The 23,280-nt window shown below is 45.8% G+C and overlaps 1 protein-coding gene and 1 long non-coding RNA gene across 10 annotated transcripts; one reads left to right on the top strand and one right to left on the bottom strand.

Moving 5' to 3' along the window:
• The first annotated feature begins 84 nt into the window (after window positions 1-84).
• Window positions 85-19,351, top strand: phldb1a (pleckstrin homology-like domain, family B, member 1a). Of its 9 annotated transcripts, none has more exons than XM_055514525.1 (25): window positions 85-224; window positions 454-601; window positions 3,643-3,741; window positions 4,190-4,313; window positions 4,977-5,147; window positions 6,081-6,206; window positions 7,189-8,084; window positions 9,667-9,903; window positions 9,977-10,108; window positions 10,208-10,345; window positions 10,814-10,942; window positions 11,546-11,701; window positions 11,776-11,886; window positions 11,962-12,264; window positions 12,413-12,535; window positions 12,677-12,796; window positions 13,011-13,151; window positions 13,467-13,586; window positions 13,674-13,752; window positions 13,911-14,055; window positions 14,402-14,492; window positions 15,231-15,377; window positions 15,655-15,874; window positions 17,933-18,018; window positions 18,427-19,351. In XM_055514525.1, exons 3-25 carry the CDS (start codon window positions 3,682-3,684, stop codon window positions 18,565-18,567), a joined length of 3,996 nt encoding a protein of 1,331 aa, XP_055370500.1. In that variant the 5' UTR covers window positions 85-224; window positions 454-601; window positions 3,643-3,681; the 3' UTR covers window positions 18,568-19,351. The 9 variants fall into 9 exon arrangements, with proteins under 9 accessions (XP_055370500.1, XP_055370501.1, XP_055370502.1 ...); XM_055514527.1 differs by having other exon boundaries at window positions 173-189; XM_029172750.2 differs by lacking the exons at window positions 85-224; window positions 454-601 and adding an exon at window positions 1,948-2,100 and having other exon boundaries at window positions 11,962-12,051; window positions 12,133-12,264.
• LOC129605109 (uncharacterized) lies at window positions 9,240-13,113 on the bottom strand. Its single transcript, XR_008696634.1, has 2 exons — window positions 12,986-13,113; window positions 9,240-10,012 (listed from the first exon to the last, which is right to left on the bottom strand). It is a non-coding gene; the product is annotated as an uncharacterized LOC129605109 (long non-coding RNA).
• Window positions 19,352-23,280: the final 3,929 nt, after the last annotated feature.

Here is a 23,280-nt window from a genome sequence, read left to right as displayed (position 1 = left end):
TGGGTTGTTTTTAGAATAATGGAAAAGCACTGAAGTGGGGAGGGTAGAGGGGTGGACACAGCAGACAGATGTATGCAGATCCACCAAAAGTCTGAGGCAGCACTGGAGAAATACTGACAGCGTGTTTCCATCTTCAGGAGCAACTGGGAGACTTTTCTAGTGAACAGCTGGGAAGATGCCTGGTCTCTGGTGTGTTTAACCCTGCAATAGGAAGATGTACTTGGGTAATGGGAAATAACAATATTTGCTTGATGGTGCTGGTGTGTTGCATGGAGAGAGAGACTGGGCAACAGGAGGAGATAATGGGGCTATTGTGGCAGCTTGTAATTGTAGGTTTCAGCCAAGTGTGACCCAGTTATCTCTCTGTTCGCTACGTGCACATTATCATTCATTCCACTCATAGCTTCAGTATTACAAAGGAGCAGGTGGAAGTCATCTGGTTTTATTTTTTAGAAAGAAGGAGAGAAACAGCTGGATGTGTGACTGGACACTTCAGTGTGTGTCTGCCTCTGGGACTTGTGCGTGTAGTGAAGTACTTTGGTGGAATTACAGACTGATGAAGAGCTTCCTCAACGGGAGTGTGAGCTGCACAAGTGCCTGAGTGAGTATATTTTCAAACTTTTAATTAATAATAGTAAAACCTTCCAACATGATCTACTGTGATGCAAGGAAATTGGCTGAATAAACTTAATGATTACAGCTGTTTGTATGTAGATAGGTCTTATTTTCTTGTCAAGGTGAAGGAAACAGTCCTGAGGAATGAGATGGAGATTTGGGAATTCCAGCAGTTTTGTCTTGTGTTTTATTCGGCATCGTCTGGGGTCAAACCTTCTCAGGATAACGTTTGACTGAAGACAAGCTGAGACAGTGTCTGTACTTGGTGCTAATTACTGTAGTTTATACTTATGTAATAGTTGCAGGAGCTGGAGTAAAGCATCAGATGATGGATTTTGCATTTCAGATTGTTTTGGCCCATCTTGTGTTTTTTCTAACTTTAAATAGAAAGTGAGTCATTTCTATGAAATCAGCATGTGTGTGTCATTTGCACATCTGTACCTGCACATCAGCACTGTCTGTAAATGACCCACAACTTCCACATTACTGCAAGCTTCACTTTAACGGCAGCCTGGTTACTTAGCTGCGTCTGTTTGTTTGTTTAGTATTTTCCTCAGTGAGTCATCATCTGCCTCATTTCCTCCATTGCTCCTCTGACCATGGGAAAAGCCTTGAGAGATCAATAGTGGAGGCTCTCTCCCACTTTCTTGAACTCTCGCGCTCTGTCCCTGAGCCATCTTTTTCCTGTGGGATGTTAAAAGATGGCCCACATGTGTTCCCTCACATCCTGTGGAGCTCACATTCTCTTTCCCATCACCACTCATGTAGTAAGAAGGCGATTTGAAACACTTTACTGTGTCACATTATCATCAATTGTTATTTAACGATGTTCCAGAGTGGAAATTCCCTCTTTCCAGTGTTACATCAGTGGCGTGGAGCTCGGAGCAGGAAGCGTGGGGACACAAGGTCTTTTCCATCTCCTACTCCTACAGCCCATGTTATTTCCTCCCTGGATCAGTTGTTAACACCTGCTTTACCAGTAGACGTTGCTGAGGGGAGTCACAGCATTGCAAGGATTGGTTTCCAGTCTCCTTTGATCATCTGGTGTGGCCCATCTGATCTTTCAGCCACTGGAAAAGCCATAGGACTAAATACGTCTCAGGGAGTCTCTGAGGAGGATATGAACTTTTGTTATGTTTGGAAACTGGACTCCAGTGTGAGAGCAAAGTTCTTTAGGCTTAGGTTTACTGGCCAAAAGAAGCACGGATGACAAAAAAGAGCATTTAGTAGCAGAAGAAAGCGAAAAATTCCTTTGAGAGGGCAGTGCCGATTACAGGTCCCCCTCTGCAGCATGTCGGGATGTAACTTAGCACCGGGATGGGGAGGAGAAGGGGATGGGAGGAGGGAAATAGCAGAGGAGCTCAGAGAGTGAATGAAAGACGCAAGCAGCAAGACATAAACAATAATGTGGACGCTGCGCTATGGATTAATCAGTTTGACTCATGGATCTAGCTGCTGTGCTGACGCTGTGAAACTAGAAGCATGGTAAGAACTGCATGTCTGCCAGCAACAGCAAATCGGCCTCTCAGCGACTCTGGCTCACCGGTCTTCTTCTAATCAGCCGTCTTCCTGTTTAATGTTATAAAACGACACTGTGCTTTCTGTTGATTGATCATTGTGATTGTGAGTTTCCCTCTTGCGCCACTGTCCTCTGCAGAAGTCGTTTCTCTTTAAAAGCAGCAGCCCAGACTGTGCGGCTGGCGGTGTCTATTTTCAGACGCTCATGACAACTCTGAAGGGCAGAACTGCCCCCATAATGACGGGTTACAGCGGAGGGCCCTGCATTTGCAGGCGTTATAACTACTCTCCGGCCTGGGTGTGTACGTTAAATGGCTGTGGCCTGTGGGAGCGGGAGCACATGTGTGTGAGTCAGTCCCATTACCCTGCCTGCTCCCCGGTCCCGGGTCTGAATGCGTGGCTCAATGTGGGCCAGTGTTGACAGCCAGTGGGCTGACAGCGGAGACACGAGGGGCCCGATGTCCGAGGCGAACAAAGAGGATGGCCTGTTCTCCGTGTCAGTGGGTCCTCGGAGGCCCCACACACTGGACGGGATTATCAGGCGTGCGGGGTTTCGCCCAGCAGCCGTGTGTGGAGTGACATCAGACGCAGCTTCAATGCTCTGTTGTCCAAAACAGCCCAACCTAAACTTTTTGGGGTATTGGCAAGTTTTTTTCAGGAACATTGTTAATGTCTACATTACAAGCTACTGTACAAAGAGCTGGGTGAAAAGCATCAAAGGTGAAAGGAAAGATAAGAGGAAACAGGAAAGAAAACCCTGTATGGTTTAAAAAGCAATAAAATAATGCAAAGAGTTTATTCTCTCCCCTTCAAGTCACTGTATCATTAATATAAATCTATAGATCCTTTGGAGACAGGATGATCGCACTAATAATTTAAGCTTTCTATTCATAAACACTAAACAAAACAGACCTTTAAACCGTGTCTATTTTCAGATTTCTACTATCCACATGTGGGTGATAGTGAACAACGGTGTGAGTCATCTGGGCCGGTTGTGTGTCTGCTTCTCTGGGGCACGTCTGGTTCTCGCGGGTTGTTGTTGTTCCGCTCTCGTCTGATTTGAGCGTGATGAGCAGACAGCTGGATCTAATCAGCTGCGTCTGTTTGCGAGCGAGGGTGTTTGTGGGATGTGCACGCGTGACTCACAGTGACTCAAGGATGTAGCGATCAGACCCTCGACGTTCGGGGCACCTGCGGATCCTGTTCCCGCCGTCAGGCGCACTGTTATGATGCTTGTAGTCATTCTGCAACATGGAAAACCAGCACTCCTGCTGACACCCAGCAATAAATCAGCTGTGGTTTTCTCCATAAGTCGATTTGTGCGGCTCTTTCTGGAGAAACAATTCCCCACTATAATAGTCGGTCACATGGGCCTATAACTAGGGCAGCAGGCTTTCTAAGGAAAGCTCTGTTCCCATTGTAGTACAACTGTAGTAGCAGTATTCCCACTGGTCTCAATCGTCCCCTGCTGTCGCTCCTTCTCTCCCTGCATGTGTGTGTCGGCTTCAGGACCTTCACGTGTCAGAGACTTCTCACACTTCAGCCGACATGGAGCGTGTGAGCAGGAATAAAGTGGAGCACGGGCGCCAGATGCACCAGATTTTACAGGTGAGGGGCCAGTGGCCATTTAAACTAACCTTAAATCATCTGAAACTAAATACTTCAGGATGTTCTACAGGACAAGAGTTATTTTAAGTGTTATTTAAAGTAACTACATACACATCAGTGTAAAAGAAGGTGTATTTTTATATGATAAACATTCTTTGGATGTAAAGATGAGAATGTGTATCATTATCTTAATTCGCTATCTTTCTGATTTGTGGCGGATTAATATTATTCTGCATGTGAAAGCTGAAGTTACTATTGAGGACATCTCACATATTTCAAATTAGCATTTAAAATCATTCTGTCTGCTCAGCGGTCTGATATCTGAGCATGTTTCAATATTCAGATGTGTTTTGTTGCATTAAATCTATGTGCTCTGTGTAGAATATGAAAAAAACAACAACAATCTGGTTCTTGTGGTCATCATTTTAAACTGAACTTGTTTTGCCAGAGCACTCCTTTGGACCTGATTGAGACAGGCAAGTCCCTGAAAGTCCAGGCAGAGCGCCCCCACCTGGTCAGTTTGGGAAGTGGACGACTGAGCACAGCTATAACTTTGCTGCCGCTGCTGGAAGGTGAACAGCTGTGTGTGGATATCTTGAATAGAACCAAGAAGCTCTACTTTATTGTGCTGCTGACATGAATAAATGTATATAAGTTCATAGTCTATTATACGAATATTGCAATTACTATGTAGTAAAAGAACAATAATAAGAACAATAGTGTCTACGTATACACAAGTGACACAACCAGTCATTGTCAAAAACTGATGACACATTACTTCTGAACCGTCTTGTCACTACTACTGTGTTGAAGCTTCACACCCTACAGCTGGGAATCTTGTCTCCACTGAGTCTAGACACCAAAGAGAGAGAGAGGGAGAGAGAGAGGAAAGGGCGTGGCAGCAGGACCCCAGAATAAAGTCCTCTGGGTGTTTCTTTATGCTGCATCTCTTATGTGTTAGTGTTTGTTTAACAGCAATAATAATCACACTGCACAGCAAATAGTACTTTGTTATATGAATTGGAGCCTCTAACACGGTCAGACACATGCCGGGCCAAGCACATGTAGCCTAGCACCTGTCGCCCAGCATTTAGCCACATGCTGATTTTATTAGACTCCGCCCCCGTGGCCTTGACCTCTGTGACGGGCGCCTCGGAATGCTCCACTGAGGTATTCTGGGTCCACACGCATCGCCAGTAACCGGCGCTGGGGAAATGTTTTGTCCTGTCTCGCAGGGAGAACCACGCTGGGCAGCGAGGGCACCGACATCCCCCTGCAGGGCCCCGGCATCGCCGCGCGCCACTGCTATGTGGAAAACCACGCCGGCAGCATCACCTTGTACCCGTGTGGGAACCGGTGCTCCGTGGACGGGCTTCCCGTCACCAAACCCTTTCGCCTGACCCAAGGTAGAGCGCAGACAGTGGATTTCCTCTAGGCGATCGAGCTGATCTTGACTGATTTTGTTGAGAGGCGTCAGTGTCCAGTCAAAATGCTCACAGTGTTTATATTTAATGTCCTTCCGGTAATATGCATCCTTGCCATAAAAAAGTCATAACAGTCCCAACCCCCTCCCTCTCTCCCAATGGGACCCAAGCCAGCAGCTACACCACAATGTCATTTGAAGCCGAGTGGTCCTTTGCCGGCGAGCGTGGCTGCAGCAGCTGCCCTACGAGAATACCTCCGAAGACTTAGATTCATTCATTCAAGGCAGAATTCAATGCTGACTTTATTATCTGCGAAGCGAGAAAGCGGCGCGCTTTGTTGTCTTAAGGAGCGATGCTGACTTTACTTTGAAAGAGGAAATAAGCTCCGAGCTCCCTGCGGACTATCCATAAGTAGAAACCAGGCTTCACCGCGTGACCCTCAGGAAATATATGAGGCATTTTTAAAAAGGCGCCGGAAATGCGAGGAGCCGCGAAGCCCTTTTTATTTACTGGCTAATTACACGTAAGTTCAGCTTTCTGTTTACTCAGGACTCCCAGGCATAAATAAAGGGTTTAGGAGGTGGGCTGCATCACCATCACAATGATCCAAATGAGAAGGAACGCTGGGTGAAGCTTGTAATTTACTGACTGCATAAACAACATACGTTTGATTATCTATAAGAAAACTGCTGTTTGCGACCATTTACAATAGGAATTCATGAAATGTTAATCTGAAGGCACATTCAAAAAGTTATACTGTATAAAATACCCAGGCGATTACATTTATTTGTAATGATCTGGATTCTTTAGAGTAATGTTTGAATGTAAAAGCGCAACTTGGGCTATTTGAGCTGTTGGCTGAGTGCGTGGCGAACCGGTGACTCACCGCTTTCCCTCCACATCTCCTCTCCACAGGGTGCATGCTGTGTTTTGGTCAGTCCACCTTCTTCCGCTTCAACCACCCGGCAGAGGCCCTGAGGATGAAGAGCATGCTGCCGGCAGGAGGCCGCGGACCCGGCGCCCCGACGAGCCCTCCTCCAGGTAGAGCCGCTTGAAAGGGTTCCTTTATTAGCAGAGAGTTTAGGGCTTTAGATCGTATCCTCCATCCTTACGGTAAAAGTAGCAGAGTTGCATGAGTTCCCACTGATTCTGGATGAGGATCATATCGTTTGATGTGCAGTTGGAGACAATTACAGCGTCTGTCTTTGACAAGGATGTTATGATTGTACATGATTAGCTGTTTTAAATATTCATGTTCTAATGGTTTCATCAGCCCGAAATACCACATGCAGAAAACATGATGAAAGATCAATGTCAATACTTTGATTGATAGTTAGATAATCTGAATCTGCTTCTTTAATCTGACACAATACTTTTCATCTCCTTTTTTCTCATCTCCCGCCTGAAACATTAGTTATTATTACCCACAACAGGATGCAGAAATAGCGCATTCACAGCTAATTATCTGTGGCCTACATTGGGATCTGGTTCATTTCGATAATTTTTCGCTGAAGGTCTGACCCGGTTGTGGCAAAGGGTCATTTTAATCTGGATCTTCAGACATTTACATCGCGCCACGTTATTCTCGGCGCTCTTTCCTCGCGGCGTGGCTGATATTTAAAACCCATTCTTCCCTGACCTTACTGGCTCGGCCACCACACCCTGCGCGGTGTGAGCTGCCCACGCTTTCCGGACCGGACCCTGATTTCATCTGCTCTGAACGAGGTACATGCTTGTAGCCTTTATATTTAGCAGCTGTAGATCCCTTTAGGATTACGACATAAGTGAGGAGTACAACGTCCAAAACGCGGAGCTTGGGCCCTGAGACACTGTGTGGACGGTATTTCTAATTGCAGCTCTGACTTGAGGTGTGGTGGATGTTGGGTCAAAGATGACGCAGGACAGGCTCTTCATGCTGTGTGTTTGTTCATGTGTGTTTGCACAACTGTCTGTTGTGTGCCTGACCTCCTTATTTATTTAACAGGAATAGTCATGCACAAGTGTTTCTGTGTTTCTTCTGCAGACCCCCACAGTTTTCTGAATGGGAATCATCAGTCGCCCTCCAACGGAGACTCGAAGATCACCAGCACAACAGAGGACCCTTCATCATCATCATCATTGTTGTTATCATCAGCTGGTAAAAGGCCCGTTCCTCAGCCCTCGCTCCAAAAATTGCTCAACGGGAAAAACGGTGCTACTACAGAGAACAGCAGCAGCAGCAGCAAAACCCCTCCAGTACCTGCCCGGTCCAGTCACCCCAACCACAGTCCTGCCCCCCCTGCATACAGCGGCGCTGGGGGTCAGAGAACCCAGGAGAGCCCCAAGCTTCTCAGGAACACAAGGGCGGAGAACAGTGGGGCTCACAAACCGTCCTCGGCCAAGTTTTCCTCCTTACAGAAGCGATCCCCCAGCCCCATGCGAGAGCCAGGACGAGTGAGTGCCCCTCAGAGACACAGGAGTCCAGGACCAACTGCTGCCCCCGGTCTGAGAGAGCCTCCCCCCCACAGCCCCCACATGCCCCGCAGGGGGACTCCAGGAGCTTTCCCCATTGCCTCACAAGGCTTCACTGTTAAATCTACCCCCGAGAGCCCCCAGGGCCGCCGCAGACTCCCGACGAAAGCCGAAGCTGCCAGAGCTCTGCGCGCTCAGAGCCCATCGCCGCTCCCAGGGCTGGAGAAAGAACCTGCGAGCCCGGCGAGGCCCGGTCCAGGAAGTGGCATCACGCCGGCTCCGGATTTGTCTCCCTTCGCGAGTCCTCGCAGCCACAGGAAAGCCAGTAAGGAGCAGAGCGCCATGAAACCGCACACCCGGGAACGCAAGAACAGCATCTCTGAGATCAGCGACAATGAGGATGAGCTGCTGGAGTATCACCGCTGGCAGCGGGAGGAACGGCTGCGGGAGCAGGAAATGGAAAAACTGGTAAGTGATCCCCACTCAAGACACATACGACCACATAGATGCGATGTCCTCTATTTGCAGTATGGTGTGAACTATGGCTGCTCCCACTGACTTCAGTACAATTGGTTCGGACGGCCATGTGGAGTGATTTGGAAGGATATAAATACGATTAAAGGAGGTGCTGTGGCTGCTGGCATGGCAGACGCCATGTCTGCATTCACATATCGTGTCTAAATCTCTCTGGCGCGCTGCCACCAGCTCATCTCCCCAGGGCGCTGCTGGAATGGGCCAAGTGGCACGGGGTGAACATTCCCCCACATGTCTTCAGGTCCAGAGAGGGCAATTGCTCAACGCTGCACCAGTCACATTTCCCTGCAAAGCCGCCCCAGTGGACTGAAGACCCTGTTTTCGAGAACCACCACAGTCATAGACAAACGTGTTACGTGCCCTCAATCTGCACCCACCAGCCCCCCAGGCCCCTTGGCCCCCACCTCAGCCTGCCTCTGACAGCTGAATGAACGGTGGGGGGGGGGGGGGGGGGGGGGGGGGGGGTCCCTGCCAGCCCTCCATGTACTCAGACTATTTCAGGAACCAAAAGGTTTCTGATAACAAATAAGATTCTACTCACAACAAGCATGTGCGCTGGGTGGCAGGGCGGTGACGGCCTGCAGCCGTGTTGAGTCATCGCATGTGAACCATCACCTGCAAATACCGATGGGGAGCTTTGAAGACGAGGAGCAGATATTTCTTTGCCTATAAATGTTAAACTGGTACTTTTATTATGAATCCATATTTGTATTTTTGGCTTTACATAGTTTTAAGTATTTTTTGTGTGTGTAACCTTTACCACGTTAATGATACTGGCTGCTGGCCAGGTCAGCATACAATAATAATAGTGTCTATGTTCTTATTCATTCGGGGTCCAACTTCTGGATTCGCTTGTATTCTAGCTGTCAACACACACAAATTAAAAATGTCAAACGTAGACATACAACTGGGAGAAACAAAGAGAGGATTTCCTCTGAGTGAAAGTAGTGCCCTGTGTCTGCGTTTGCCCAGTCGGCACAAATGTGCAGATTTTTCTCCTGATTTAATAGAACTTTATTGTTATCGTCATATCTGTTTGTGAAGCTTGTCTCGTTCTACCCGGATGGAGCAAATTAGACCTCTGCTGTGTAATGCACAACTTTTTTTTATTGTGTTACTCAAGGAATAAACAACTGTCTGGCTGTGAAAGCCAATAACCACTACAGAGGCGTTGGGCTTGTTTTACCAGCAGTTGAGATCATTTAAATACCAGACAAAAGTGGGCTGGTGGTTGTGGAAACAACAGTGATTCAGCTGCTGTACATCACTCACAATTGCCCCTCGTCTTGTCAGACTCATTATTCTTTAACAATAATGACGATTACATATTTCTCATTGTCGGTGTAATAGATTAAGGCCTATTGTTCAGAGTGACAGTAGAGCAGGCCACAAGCAAACCCAACACAACACAAGGAAAAAGGAAAAAAAAATCTCCTACACTAAAATGTGGTTTAATGCAATCTGAGTTTAAATAGATGATACTGTCATCTATTAATATTTTTCATATCTTCTATAGGAGCGACAGAGGCTGGAGACCATCTTGAATCTGTGTGCGGAGTACAATCATGAAGATAGTGCTGTGGAGCTGGCGGAGGTAGTGGGGAGTGGTCTGCCGGGGACGACCAGAGGAAGCAGCTCGGCCACAGGGGAGAAGGTTTCCCCTCAGGGAGTGGAGAGAGCTCAGAGGGCGAGGGACCACGAGGAGGACACACAGAGAGAGGAGTCCAGCAGCACCGAGAGCACGCATCAAGAGGTAATGAGTGAATTCTCTATGGGAGGATAGGATTTTATTCCCCTGACGAGTGATTTCTCCCAACTTCCTTCAGTTTGAAGAGCTGTTAGCTGGTCATGACGGTGTTTACCTGGAGGAGGAGAGGAACAGGATCATGTACAGGGTCGATGACCTGAAGGACAGAGTTGGTGAACTGGAGCAGCAGCTACAAGAGACCAAACAGGAGGTTGAACACGCGCCACAGTCAGACGGTTGATGAAATATAATAGGCTTCAACAGAGGTTCTGAGTGAAATACTTGGTGGCGTGCTTGTCTCCGCCTCTAGGTGGAAATGGAGCAGGCCCTGCTGCAGGCGGAGAGCCGAGCGGAGCAGGAGCAGGTGGAGGCTGAAAATGAAATCATCTCTCAGCTGCAGCTCAGGCTCAGCCAGCTGGACAGAGCCACCCAGAAAGCCAAGGACAAGGTGGGCGTCCGAGGAGAACGCGGGCCTTCAGTAAAAACTTTTCTGTGCACGTGAATGTGGAAACTAACTCCGAACACAGAAATGATGACCTCAGACAGAACCTGTGGATGGTTCGCAGACATCTTGGCTGACTTGCATTGCGTAGATATTTATAATAAAACACAAAGCAGTAAATCTGTGTCCCAGGCTTTATATACTATAAATTTTTTTTTTAGTCTTGCATATACCTTTATAGTTTATAGATGTTTTATGTTATTGAATATGTGAAACATTTAACCTTTAACACCGCTGCCTCTGCTGCAAACCTCTAACATTTGACCTGTCTTGCCTTGTTAACATTACAGCTCGGCTGCATGGATTTTCGGTTTCTGTGATTTGTTTTGTTTCTCCCTAAGATGCAACGTGTGTGTGACAGTGGACCATCTGTGTGTGTGTGTGTGTGTGTGTGTGTGTGTGTGTTGTTTTTAGGGCAGGGCTAATGTGTCGGCTGAGCGGAAGGTCCTGGAAAAGCAGAGGAATGAGTACAATGAGCTGAAGAGGCAGTTTGATAAATGCCCCTTGTCTCTAAGGGAACAGTTACAGGAGCAGCTCAGCAGGGTCAGTGTTCTCACACAGCCCACTGGCTGGATACAGTGAGTTCTAATACGATCCAGTACCACAGTTCTGTATGATCTGCACAGGAACAGCCACAGACTTAACTCTGACTGTTTGAAGCTCTCAAAGACGCTGATTAGTCTGCAGACTGTTTATACAGGTTCCTTTAGTTGACATTGTTATTACACATCACATGCTTTTGCTATTTTAGCAGAGATGTTAGACTGCTGCCTAATCACTGCTGACAGTGTTAATAAACAGTAATCCTGAATGTTATTAACAGCTTTGCTCTAAAAGTATGCATGCTTTTAATGCGGGAAATTTAACTGTGAATAATTAGTCGCCTACACTAATTTAGGTTTTTGCACAAATGACATAAGGCATTTTTTTTACTTAATCTCTTATCACCTCCAGTGAACATGTAAATCTATAAACAAGCAGGAGACTATATTGTGCTGCTACTATGTTATACTTTAGATTAACCTGCAGTGGTGGCTATCAGCCTGCACGCTGCCATGAATCAGTAGCAAAAAAGGAATTTTTCTGATAATGTTTTAGTCTTACAACTAGTTTCAGAAGCGTATAACAGCTCTTGTATTTGCACAGAAAGCTGAAGCTCTGGAGTCTGGGACCAAGCAGTTCGAGGAGCTGGAGTTCTGCCAGCTGGAGGAGGAGAGCAGTCTAGACGAGAATAGGGAGACACAGAGCTCGCACATTCTCCAAAAACAAGCCGAGTACCGCTGCAGCGTGGCCAGGAGGAAGGTGGGGACACACGTGCAGCTGAGGTGTGATCAGAAAGGCGGGCGGCGTGTGACCGTGGGCGTGTTGATCCGCAGGAGAGGATGGCTGCTCTGGACGCGCAGGTGAAGCAGCTGGGCTCCCAGGCGGCTCAGGACTGTGAGAAGGCGGCCAAAGACAAGATGGCGGCTCTGCAGATGTTGCACCAGGTCAGAGTCTCACAATGAAGCCCCATCAGGATAGTGACGAACACATGAACACACGTGACTGGTTCTGCCACGCAGGAGCAGGACAGGTTGTCCGCCCTGGAGAAACGGCACCTGGCGCTGACAGGCGGGAGGGGCTTCCCGAAGCCCAACGGCGGCGTGACAGAGGTGAGCGGCGGCGAGGCGCGAGGCACGATGCGCGAGCGCTCGACGCCCCGCGGAAGTGACATGGATGGCATTTTTAAACAGGAAGTGCTTCACATCAGCGAAGCCGACCTCGTCTGTGCGGACGGTCATCCTCATAGCTCCTGTCCCTCCTCTGCCTCCTTCTCTTCCTCTCACCCCACCTCCACTAAACCCCACCCTGTTAGGCCGCAGGAGGTAAAGCTTTGTAACAACTGTTACCTAACTGTTCCCTAATGTCTGCCGTAGAATGACCTCCATTTGTTTCTGGAGCCGCCGGGCATGACTCTCTAAGTGTGGATGTCGGTGTGGTCTTCTCATCCCTGTGTTCTGGCTGTCGATGCAGGAGTACCTCAGACTGGCTGATGTCTATAGGATGTATGGAGGCGCTTCCGTGCGGCCTCGCTCCTCCACCCCCGCCGCTCTCCACTGTCTCTCCCTCGCTGTAGCTCCGGTTCTGCCATGTGAGGTAGACGCGCTGCCCGCTCTCAGGCCTTTCTGCCCACGTTAGCTAACGTCAGCGCAACGGCGGCTGTGTGGGACCGCTTCACCTTCCTGACGCCTTTCTCCCTGTTGTGTGAATGTGTGTGTCTTGTTCGTCCGCGTGAAGGACTACATCACCGTCACGCAGCTCAGTCAGATCTTTGGGCTGCAGAGAGTCGACCCCTCCTCTTCCTCCGTCTCACCATTCCAACTTGCCTCCGCTGAATCCTTCTCGCGCCACTCAACTGCAAGTGTTCCTTCCTTCTCCTCTCTGCACTCGTCTGTCTTTGCTGGTTCATACGATTCCGTTTCTAGGATGCATTTTCAGTAACTGGTAACAGACACGACCAGTCACAAAGACTTGTCCACAGTTATCTTTTCTCGCTGCCTGATGCTTCCGTTATTTATATGCTTTACTGCTTCCTTATTTACTTACTGGCTTGATGCTTTTCATCACTCAGAGCCAACCTGAGCTGAGCAGGAATGCAATGCCGCCTATTAACCTCGAACGCTGGTACCAAGACATCATGGCTGCTGGAGAGCCTGAGTCATGTCCTCCACCGCTGCCTGCAAAGTCTTTTTCCACACGTAGACACGGGCAGGTAAATCCTTGGATTCTGCTTCTTGCCTTCTCAGTAGCCACTAGTCATTGTGGGAATTCAGTAAGGTTCAAAGGGAGCTAACAAAGGACAGATGCAGCCACGTCTAGATTCCCCTGTGACTCATACCCCTGTTCATTTTAAACAACTACAGTGCCCTCTAGTGGACAAAAATAAAGCACTTTCATGTCTTTAATGACAGAATTTACATTTGCCTGAAATATTTCAAAAATCAAATGCACAAGTTTAACAGAAATCCCTCCAGGCTGTTGGTTGCCTTCACATCAACAGAAACAATGACACACTTTCCTCCCTCAGCTGCTAAAGTCCAAGTCAGATGACGACTTTGGACGGGCAGCGTCCGTCACTCAGCTCAGCAGTGCCGCAGCCCTTCCACCCTCCGGCGGTGTTACCCATGAGAAAGATTCATCCACCAAGGTGAGCATGTCAGTTTCACCACCTAAGTCACAGTACGATTCATGAGATTTACGAGACACTCTGCCTGAGGTTCTACACCCTTTACAGGGGTTCCAGTTAATGCTGAGAGACCTGTCACACCCACTCGACATGGAGCCCAGGAGGCAGTTGGCTCTGCAGAGTAAAGGTGCAGCCCCACCTCTGATCTATTATTTAGTTTTAAGTTCTACCAGTAGTTACATGCATTGGATTCAACTAATCACAGCGGCAGCAATAGTGCACTGTCAATAGAGGGCGCTGTGAGTCTGTGTGACAGCTGTTTCTGCGCCCTCTCTGCTGGTACAGATGTGTCTCCTACAGTCCATCACTCCATCCTCCATCATCAGCCGCCACCAAGCGGGAGCCAGGCGTATGACACGCTGAGCCTGGAGAGCTCCGACAGCATGGAGACCAGCGTCTCCACCGGCAACTCTGCATGTACCCCAGAAAGGTGAGAGACTGGATAATGAGCCATTTGCCCTGTTTCCATGGGAACACTCAAGTCTGCCCCATCTCTCAGGAGAAGGGTCACTGCGCTTTGTTCCCGTGACAACATGTTTTGTTACATGTCTGCTCCCATGACTACTCGTACACTGGCTGTTGCCATGCCAACGCCTTTAAGTTTGCCCCGATGCTTTTGTGCAAGTTCAAAGACTCACTTTTGGCTACTGGAGGCTGACGCTGAAACCTTTGTCTTCATCTCCTGCTGCGTTCAGTGTCTAGTTGTTTTTACTGTTCTCACCCCAAGCTTTGTCATAGCCGTGTCATCAGATGCTCCTTCCCTCTGTGTGCTGCAGTGCCGGTGGACTGGAGGCCCAGAGAATAGAAGAGATGGAGAAGATGTTGAAGGAGGCGCAGCAGGAGAAAGCCAGGCTTATTGAGAACAGAGTGAGTGTTTACATGAATGGGCAACAGATTCCAGTCACTTACTAAACGTCTCCGAGAGTGTTTCAGGTTAATCAGTTAATTCGTTAAAAAAAAAGAAAAAAATGGGAAAAAGCTGAAGCTTTGAATAATAACAATATTAATCTTTTATTCAAAATCTGAAAATGACCCAAACCCAGAAATTTGAATATAAGGCTGTCAATATAAATATGGGCTTTGGTGCTAAACTCTACTAAAACAAACTTGGCGAATAGAAACATTTCCAACTGTTTCACAAGATCAACCTGCTCTCACCACTTACTTTGGGTGTGGGTTGTTCTTAAAAACTTGTGGTTTCCTTGCAGAAAGTTTATTCAATCCAACTTTTTTTTAACAACAGTAGTCTCAAAGTAGCAAGTGGATTTAAAATGTGGTGAAATGAAGACGCAAATAGTGTATTTACCTTTTGTATTATTTCTTCATATTGAAGCAAAATAGACTCTATGTAAGTATCTGAAAGGTGCAAAGGATCATTTTACATCAGCAAAGCTCACACTTCTATCTACAGACTTAAGGGATATATTTTACAAAACCCTGGGTTGGGACTTGAACTCTCCTGTGCCTCTTCTGACAGTCACCCACGCTGTATCGCAATATTTGCCTATCATTAACATATTCTCCCCGACTCCCCGTACCCTCTGTTATGTTTTTTTATTCTCCTCTCTCCATCTGTTCCCCTTTCTCCTCTCCCGACGCTCCCAGGAGAGGGAGGTGCACACTCGGCGGCAGATGTTGGAGGAGGAGCGGAGGAGGCGAGAAGAGGCCGAGAGGAGGCTTCAGGACGAGACGGCCCACAGGCAGAGGCTGGTGGAGGAGGAGGTGAAGATGAGAGAGAAACACTTCTCCCAGGTCAGTGGAGCAGCGGGAGGAGACGGCAGCGGGAGGAATTAGAGAGAGGGGGGGGGGGGGGTTCTGAGGATGAGAAGTGAGACACTAAAGAGAGGCTGGATATAAGGAAAGATCAAAGGCTGTCAGAGAAGGGAGAGACAGGGGAGAGAAAGAACTTGGGTGTGGAGGGATTGCTGTACAAAAAGTGTAATGCACACATAATTGAAGCTTTAATCTTGCCAGTGTCTGTTTACTGACTACAAATATGGTCACATTCAAAACACGCGGTTCCACGCAGGCCCGTCCCATGACCCGCTACCTGCCCAACCGCAAGGAGGAGTTCGACCTGCGCGCCCATGTGGAGTCGTCCGGCCACAGCGTCGACACCTGCCCCTTCGTCATCCTCACCGAGAAGATGTGCAAGGGCCACCTGGTGAAGATGGGCGGCAAGATCAAGTCCTGGAAGAAGCGCTGGTTCGTTTTTGACCGCCTCAAGAGGAACTTCTGTTACTACGCCGGTGAGGACGCGCCCATATTTCATTGATGCTATTTAAACACACTCAGGCTTGAAGCTGGCGAGGACTAAGTAACAACTGCATGGGGCCTATGCAAATATCAATACACAAATGTATTGAATATAAATAAGTCAATGTCCTATTCAAGTGGTTACAGCACAGACACAAACCCACAGTTTCCCTCTGGTTAAGAAAACGTTCAACCAGTAACAAGCTGCAGCTCTGTTTTATATGGATGAACACACTCTGCTCCTCCAGAGTCTCTTTAAGTGTCATCCCACACATTCTGTAGGATGTTAGTTCATGTAGTGTGAGCTCCTCCTGACATCTACGACCACTGATGGCTACTGACGCGGAGGCAGGCGCTCCTGGAAAAAACACCTTCCTGCCTGTGAGGCGTGTGTTACAGCCACTCCGAGCTTCAGGCTCGTTTACGGAGAGAGAGTTTAAGGTGCTCCAACCGTCCTCTCACGCGAGAATCCACTAGTGTCCGCTCGATTTCAAGTTAACGTCGAAAAGTTGTGAAGACGGTGCATTTACACTGTCTCCAGGCCGTCTGATCCAACCAGCGCCCGCTCGTCTGGAGCCTAGCGCGAGTCCAAGATGCACCAAGTGAAAGTGTCATCTTTGTCAAAAGTGAAATCAGTGTTTGTGCTCCGCTGTCCCCTGAATTTGAAACGGCAACGTTTAGCATTGTAAATAATTCACAAGCGTTCCTTACGAGACATTCTCCTACAATCAAGTTCAAAATGGAATCCGAGTATCATTTCATTATTGTCGCCCCTGTTCTCTTCGCGGCTCTCCCTCCACTCACTTGCCTAGCCTTTTCACCCCCTCGCTCCTGACGAAGATGATGGTGATGATGGTGATGAAATAAGATGCAATACTTTCTCTGGATGTGTTTTTCTTGGGGAGGAGGCTAGCTCCTGGCTTGTTCGTGACTAATAAAACGAAGCTCACTTTTCAAAAACATTTATCTCATTACTAAGCAGATTTGACTTATGGAAAAAGGAAAGCGAGAGGAAGCGTCGGCCGTGTTTCAAAACACTGCCCTAATTGTTGCTGGGAGTTTGCTTCTTAGCTCAGCGATGGAGCGCGGAGGAGACAAAAAGAAAAGGCCGCTGTTCGTTTGAACAAGGCTTGAATTCGGAAACTCTTGAAACACATCTAATTTGAAGAAAACTGATTTTAGACTAAAAAAGTGTAAATGTTGGCAGTTTAGCCATAAAAGGGAAGAGAAGGGCACAAGTCTGATTGTTGTGTCCGCACCAGCATCAACTGCGGGTTTTCCTTCCAAACTCCTCACAACGGAGCGAATTATTCTGTGAACAGAGGAGCCCAATCACTGGACATGAGGTCGGACCTGCCTGGAGGGAAATGCTGAACTGGAAGATCAAATCCTAAATTCAAAACAGGCATTCCTTCCTGAGGCTTACAAAAAAAACATCTCCACCTCGCCAGCAGGGAAGTCGCTAAAAAAACAGAGACAATCCAGAAAGAGAGACTGAAGAAAACAAGTCAGATTAATGGGATGGCGAAGACTGCAGGCATAGCTGGAAATAGACTTGCACTTTTAATTAACTTTTATCAGATTCAGTGCTGCTCATATCTATTCATGGGTTTTTGTGTTGCTGGGAAAAAGAAGTTAACACCTTTAACAACACCTCTTTTAAAACTGTGTGTCTGTGTTTGGCCTCTTCATCCAGTAACTTATTGCCCTTGTGGTTCATTTTCGCTGCACAGGTTAAGAAAAATAATGCATTTAAAAAGATATAATTAAATCTAATTAAGCTTCAATTAACAATCCTCATATATTCAGCACCTAGTTGTGACCATGCTGTATCTTTATTGAACTGTACCAGTTGTTACTTTGACTTTAAAACAATCGATGAACATTTCTTTAGAAGTGTCCTTTGTTACATTAACAGAGACAAACATAAGGTGTCACCCCACATCACTTGCTGCTGTTACTGCCTGGTGTTCAGGCTGGCAGAGGTCTTGCATAAGTAGAAGGCGTAATGTAATGTATCTTAATAATTTTTTTTCCGTTTCTCCTCTCAGACAAGCATGAGACCAAGCTGAAAGGGCTCATTTACTTTCAGGCGATTGAAGAGGTTTATTATGATCATCTGCGCAGTGCCACCAAGGTAAACACTGCTTCTCTACTGCTATTTTAGATTTTGCATGTTATATATCATTTTTTGTAAATCTGAAGGATTCAGAATCAAACATATTTTTGTTTACATTGGGACAGATGTTTACTACTTTATTCAAAAAAGAATTCATAGTAAAATACATTTGTTCTGATCCTCAACCAGTTCCACCTTTAAAACATGTATAAACACATACAGCAGAAATGAATCTGTGTACTACACTCATTTTATCAGTGTAGATCCTGTGGCACATACAAATGACAGCATGCTTTTAAATGCATAGAACTGATCTAATTTGTCTAGTTTTTACTACAAATTTTACATTGTGTAGTTGTTAATAATGCCTCTGAAGAAAACAATGCAACAGGTGCTTAATGCCTCCCTCTCTCTCCACGACCCCAGAGTCCCAACCCGTCTCTGACCTTCTGTGTGAAAACCCACGACCGCCTATACTACATGGTGGCTCCGTCCCCAGAGGCCATGAGGATCTGGATGGATGTCATAGTAACAGGTGCCGAGGGCTACACGCAGTTTATGAGCTGAGGGACCCACGGTGGGGAACAGATGTGGAGCTCCACAGGAACCGGGCGAGCCCCCCCCACACACACCTGCGAGTGGACCCGGGCTGCTCTCTGCCCGAGCCGGAGCCAATGTCGACGACACGCGACCTCACGGCGTGAAACATGTGGACGTCTGAGGAGAGGAACAAACTGGTGCTCACATTAAAAGTCAGACGCTGTTGAGAAGTGTGACAGGAATGAATTCATGATTAGGAGCTATGAGTTGTATTTATCATTCAGCCTGTGTGGAAGGAAAGACTATTTGAACAACCTGCCAGTGGATGTATGAGGGAAGATGGACAAAGCAGCATCACAGCTACCAAAATGTATTATTAATAATTAAAATATCACTTTGAAGATTTTCTACTTCATATAAGCTCAAACAGTTTACACCTCTGAAGCCGGTCTGTGTTACCACTGACTTTGATACATTTGTACTTTTTTCTTTTTGGTTTCTTAACTTTTCTCAGATGAAAAACATCTCCTCATTTCAAAGTATAATTAAAAGTAAGTAAACACATTTTAAAGACAAATATATATTAAACATCTAAACAAAATAAAACTTGCTTATTGAATTAATGTGACTTGGAGCCAAATGCAATGATTTGTCAGCTTTTTACAATATAAATCTAAGTATTATTGTTTCTGTAGTTTACAAATATTTTAAAGTAAACATATTTTAAACTAAACATAACTAAATTTTTATCCCTATTATAATATTGTAAAACTACCATGTACACGTCATAAATAAAACTATGAGGAATCAGTTCGTTTGTCTGATAAACTTTGTTGCATTGAACACATTTATGTGTGAAAACAAGTCATTAATTACCACCTGTCTCTAAATAATCTCATATGACCTGAGCTACTGGCATTGATATTTAATTAGTTCTCACTTAGCAGGCAAATAATCAGGTGGTTAATTGAGTAAATTATCTTCCTTAGTCAGATTATTTATTTTTCGCCCTCGAAGTGGTAAAATCATACCTTGTTTGTACTTTTCAGCCTGGCGTAATTAATTCTATGGCTCGTTCTGCAGTGGGGAGGCCACGTTAAAGTGAAAACAACTGAAATAAAATTACATGTAACATAACATGCATGATTCAATGTTGAGAAATTCCGCATCATGTAAAAAAAACATATCAAGGAGAGGATGCCTTGCGTTCCGGCAAACCGGTTTTTCCCATAAATTCTGTCATGAAATATTAATAAATATACATGTTTATTCTCAACACAGATAAATAGTAATATATTCAAGACTTGTGTGGATAATTTATTGCAGGCATCACTGGAATATTTAACACACGTGCAGGTAATCGTGGAAACGCACCTTGCTTCCTGTCAGGCACCCATTAGATTCACTTGAAGATGTTCATTTTAGACGGCTCAAAGTGAAAACACGTTGTTCTGCCACCGGTGTAATTCATTCTCCTTCCATTCTCACTGCAGGTGAGTGTTTTGACTCACTCTGTTTCTCAGTGCCTCGGTGACACCGTTCACAACATTTGCATTCGTCTGACCTTGGCAGAGATTTTCACATATCACGCCTTCCAGCGTCTTTGAGACTGCAGTGTGCCCCACCGAATAATAAACAGGTCTTTAAGAGGGCAGTGCCAGCTCATTTCCGTGTTGATCAGCATGAGTGACACCCAGCCCTATTGTTGGTGAAATATTAATGAGCTATGTGCTCTCCTCTCACTTCCACACATGCAGACCGGCCCTTTCCCTTGGCCCTAGATCACAAATAAGCTACTCCGGCACTGAATTAGCGAAGGTCTCACATGATTTTGTCAATATTAATGGGAGATATTAACCTTGTCTGAAAACAAGCTCTGAAAAGCTGATGAAACATAGATATCAGTCAGCTCCGAGGGTAAGTTTAAAGCAGCACCTGTCAAAAACTTCCACTCCCACATCTTTCATTTTTGCTAAAGACATTTGTAATGTTTAACGTTCAGAGTAATTTAGGAGATTAAAGAGAAAATCTCCTGCCTGGCCTCCTAACCACACACGCACACACACACACACACACACACACGCTAAGACAGCAGATGAAAGCGCTTTTCACTAAAAGCGCCTCATACACAAATCAAAGTTCCCTTATTTAATGTTTACCACTTTGAGCAAATTATCTTCTCTGCCTTGAAGGGAATGCGAAATGAAGACAAAACAAGGTGCATGTTATGCAAATCATTAAATTACAATAAGAGAAACATGTTTTTGTGTTTCATGACAAGCGCAACAATGCCATCTGAAAAACACCTAAAGGGGAAACGAACCAGCGTTGACCTAATGAGGCCAACATACGATAAACAGCTGTGTGAGGGCTCTATTATTCTGTCATTTTGTCATAGTTGTAATATTCATTGTTCTTTTATATTTACCTGACTGCCAATTGTGGAAATAAAGTATCATACTGAAACAAAGAAATCCTATTTTCAATTTAGCAGAGAATAAATCGAGTAGAAGTTAAATGTAGATCTGTTGAGTTCCCCGTTTAAGCTCGAAGCATATGAGCTGAATGAATAAGCGTTGAGTGCATTGAGCACAGAGGTGACAGACGTCGACTCTCTGGGGTTTAAATGGTTCTTGCAGAGCAACTTATCACAGCTTGAGTGCTGTGATCGACGCTGAGGAATCATTAGGGACCTGTTTGACATGTTTGCTCAAAGAGCTAAACATTTGGAAAACTCTGCAGAGACACGATTCAGGGAAGATACTTTTCTGTTACTATGGGAGTTTGTGTGTTGTGCACTAAATCTACAGCTATAAGCTCTTTTACACTAGGAGTTACATTGTCTATAATACCTGGTACTTCTCGTGTATCTTGCATGACTTCAGTGAGATGCCTTTAGCAGCTCGAGCTGGTGGGAGTGATCTTCTAAAAGCGGTTACATCCCAAAGGAAGACAAAGCAGACGCTGTAGTCCTTTACATCAAACACCTCTAATTTACCATAAAGTCCTTGAGGAACAGTAAGTAAACATAATCATGTGAGTGACGGGTTCAGATGTGCCACCGCTGAATGCAAATGATGTTAGCCTAGTTTGAACATTCGAGAACACAAAATCCTATTTTGTCAGAAATTGATTAACAGTTTTCGTGTGTAACATAGAAACAAATGAATAATTTTCAAACTGAACACAGGGAAAAACATCCCCAAATCCCCTCTGAGCGGCTTCCATTCACAAGTTGTAACTGAATTCCATGTTTTCTTCATGTGTTCAAAGAGGGGCAAAAGTTGAGGACAATAAATTCTGAGAGAGATGATGATGAAATGATGGTGTAAGCCTTACTAACATGCCATACATGTACTTGGCATGCAGCATTGACTTTTCTGACTCCTTGGCTTATACACAACATCCAGACAATGGATGTGGCTGTCAGTGGATGGCCAGCCTTGTCTCGCTATAGAAAACTATTACTGTTTGAAAATGTAGTTGATTTAAAGTTGTTTATGTCAAAGGTCTTTTCCATAAATCAGCACTTATTAAAATGTGTGTGTTGTAAAGTAAAGCCCACTGGGTGATCTAGCAAACAGCAGAATTACGGGGTTTTTGCTGTGTAATTAACTCATTTTACATCCTAAATGATGATGGAGTGAGCTGTATTTAATAGCGGAGACAACAGGGAGACGCGGCAGCGCTGTCAGGAGCGGCACCTTGGATTCCTCTTGTGATGCGCAGACAGGAAGCCCTCTGTGGACCAATTAACACAGGCAGAGAGAGCAGTCAGCGATTTCCTGGGAGACCCTCCAACTTCAGCAGCTACTATCTCAATCAGCGCTCCATTACGGCCACATTTATCCGGATTGCATCAGGTTGCTTTTCTACAGATCCTTTAAAGGTCCACACATGTGATACTACACAGTGGACATTTTGCTGAATAGCCAGTCTGCATCAGAGCTGTCCCTTTAAATGACTCAGATGAAGCAAAGACTGACTTGCATAGAAGTCTACATAAACATTTGGTGTTATTTTTATTAGATTAAGGACATGTCTTCTCCTATAATCCTTCTGGATAATATTCTAATATTCATAAAGGCTTCATGACTTTCATTCACTTCACAGACATGTCGCTCAACTGACAAATCAATTAGAAACCATGGCTGCTAGAGTCCCGCCAATATGCAAATTCAGCAGATCTGGAAATGGGCCAGTTGGTTTGGACACAGCGATAAAGCCACAGGGATGCAACTCAGCAAATGAGATGAAGGAATGGTTGGATGGGGAGGGGTTCGGGAACACAGTGAGGTGGAAAGAAAACAGCAGGTAAAAAGAGAGAGAGCGAGAGAAAGATGCAAATCCCATGGCAACAGCAACCAGAAAACAAGTCTAAAATAGGGGGCAGTGTCCGTTATTACTATAGCAACAGGAGAACAGTACTTTCACTCAGCTGCAGGATTTGCTGAAAAAAGATAAATGCAGCTTTATTTCTCACATAATTGTTATTGGCATCCATTATCAGTAAATGGCATTGGTTCCACCTGCTGTGTCCCACTAAATGAACCGCAGAAATTAGGGTTCGTAAGTATTTTAGCGTGATAGTGAACAAAGCGGAACAACTGATCCTGTTATTCACTGACATGATGCCATTTCATTAAACTATGCTCAGGATCAATTTAATGCTTACATGAGTTCAATTAATAAGTCAAAAGTAAATACTCTGAATTAAGCTCTGATTTGATATGTTTACAT

The sequence above is a fragment of the Betta splendens genome, chromosome 14 (assembly GCF_900634795.4).
Source record: "Betta splendens chromosome 14, fBetSpl5.4, whole genome shotgun sequence".
Taxonomy (NCBI): Eukaryota; Metazoa; Chordata; class Actinopteri; order Anabantiformes; family Osphronemidae; genus Betta; species Betta splendens.
The sequence above is the reverse complement of the archived record's forward strand: the minus strand, read 5'-3'. Positions and strand labels throughout refer to the sequence as shown.

Coding starts and splice junctions, on each gene's coding strand:
- phldb1a (XM_055514524.1), top strand. Junction 10,346..10,813: donor CCCAGAAAGCCAAGGACAAG/GTGGGCGTCCGA, acceptor TGTTGTTTTTAG/GGCAGGGCTAATGTGTCGGC. Junction 14,056..14,401: donor TCTGCATGTACCCCAGAAAG/GTGAGAGACTGG, acceptor TGTGTGCTGCAG/TGCCGGTGGACTGGAGGCCC.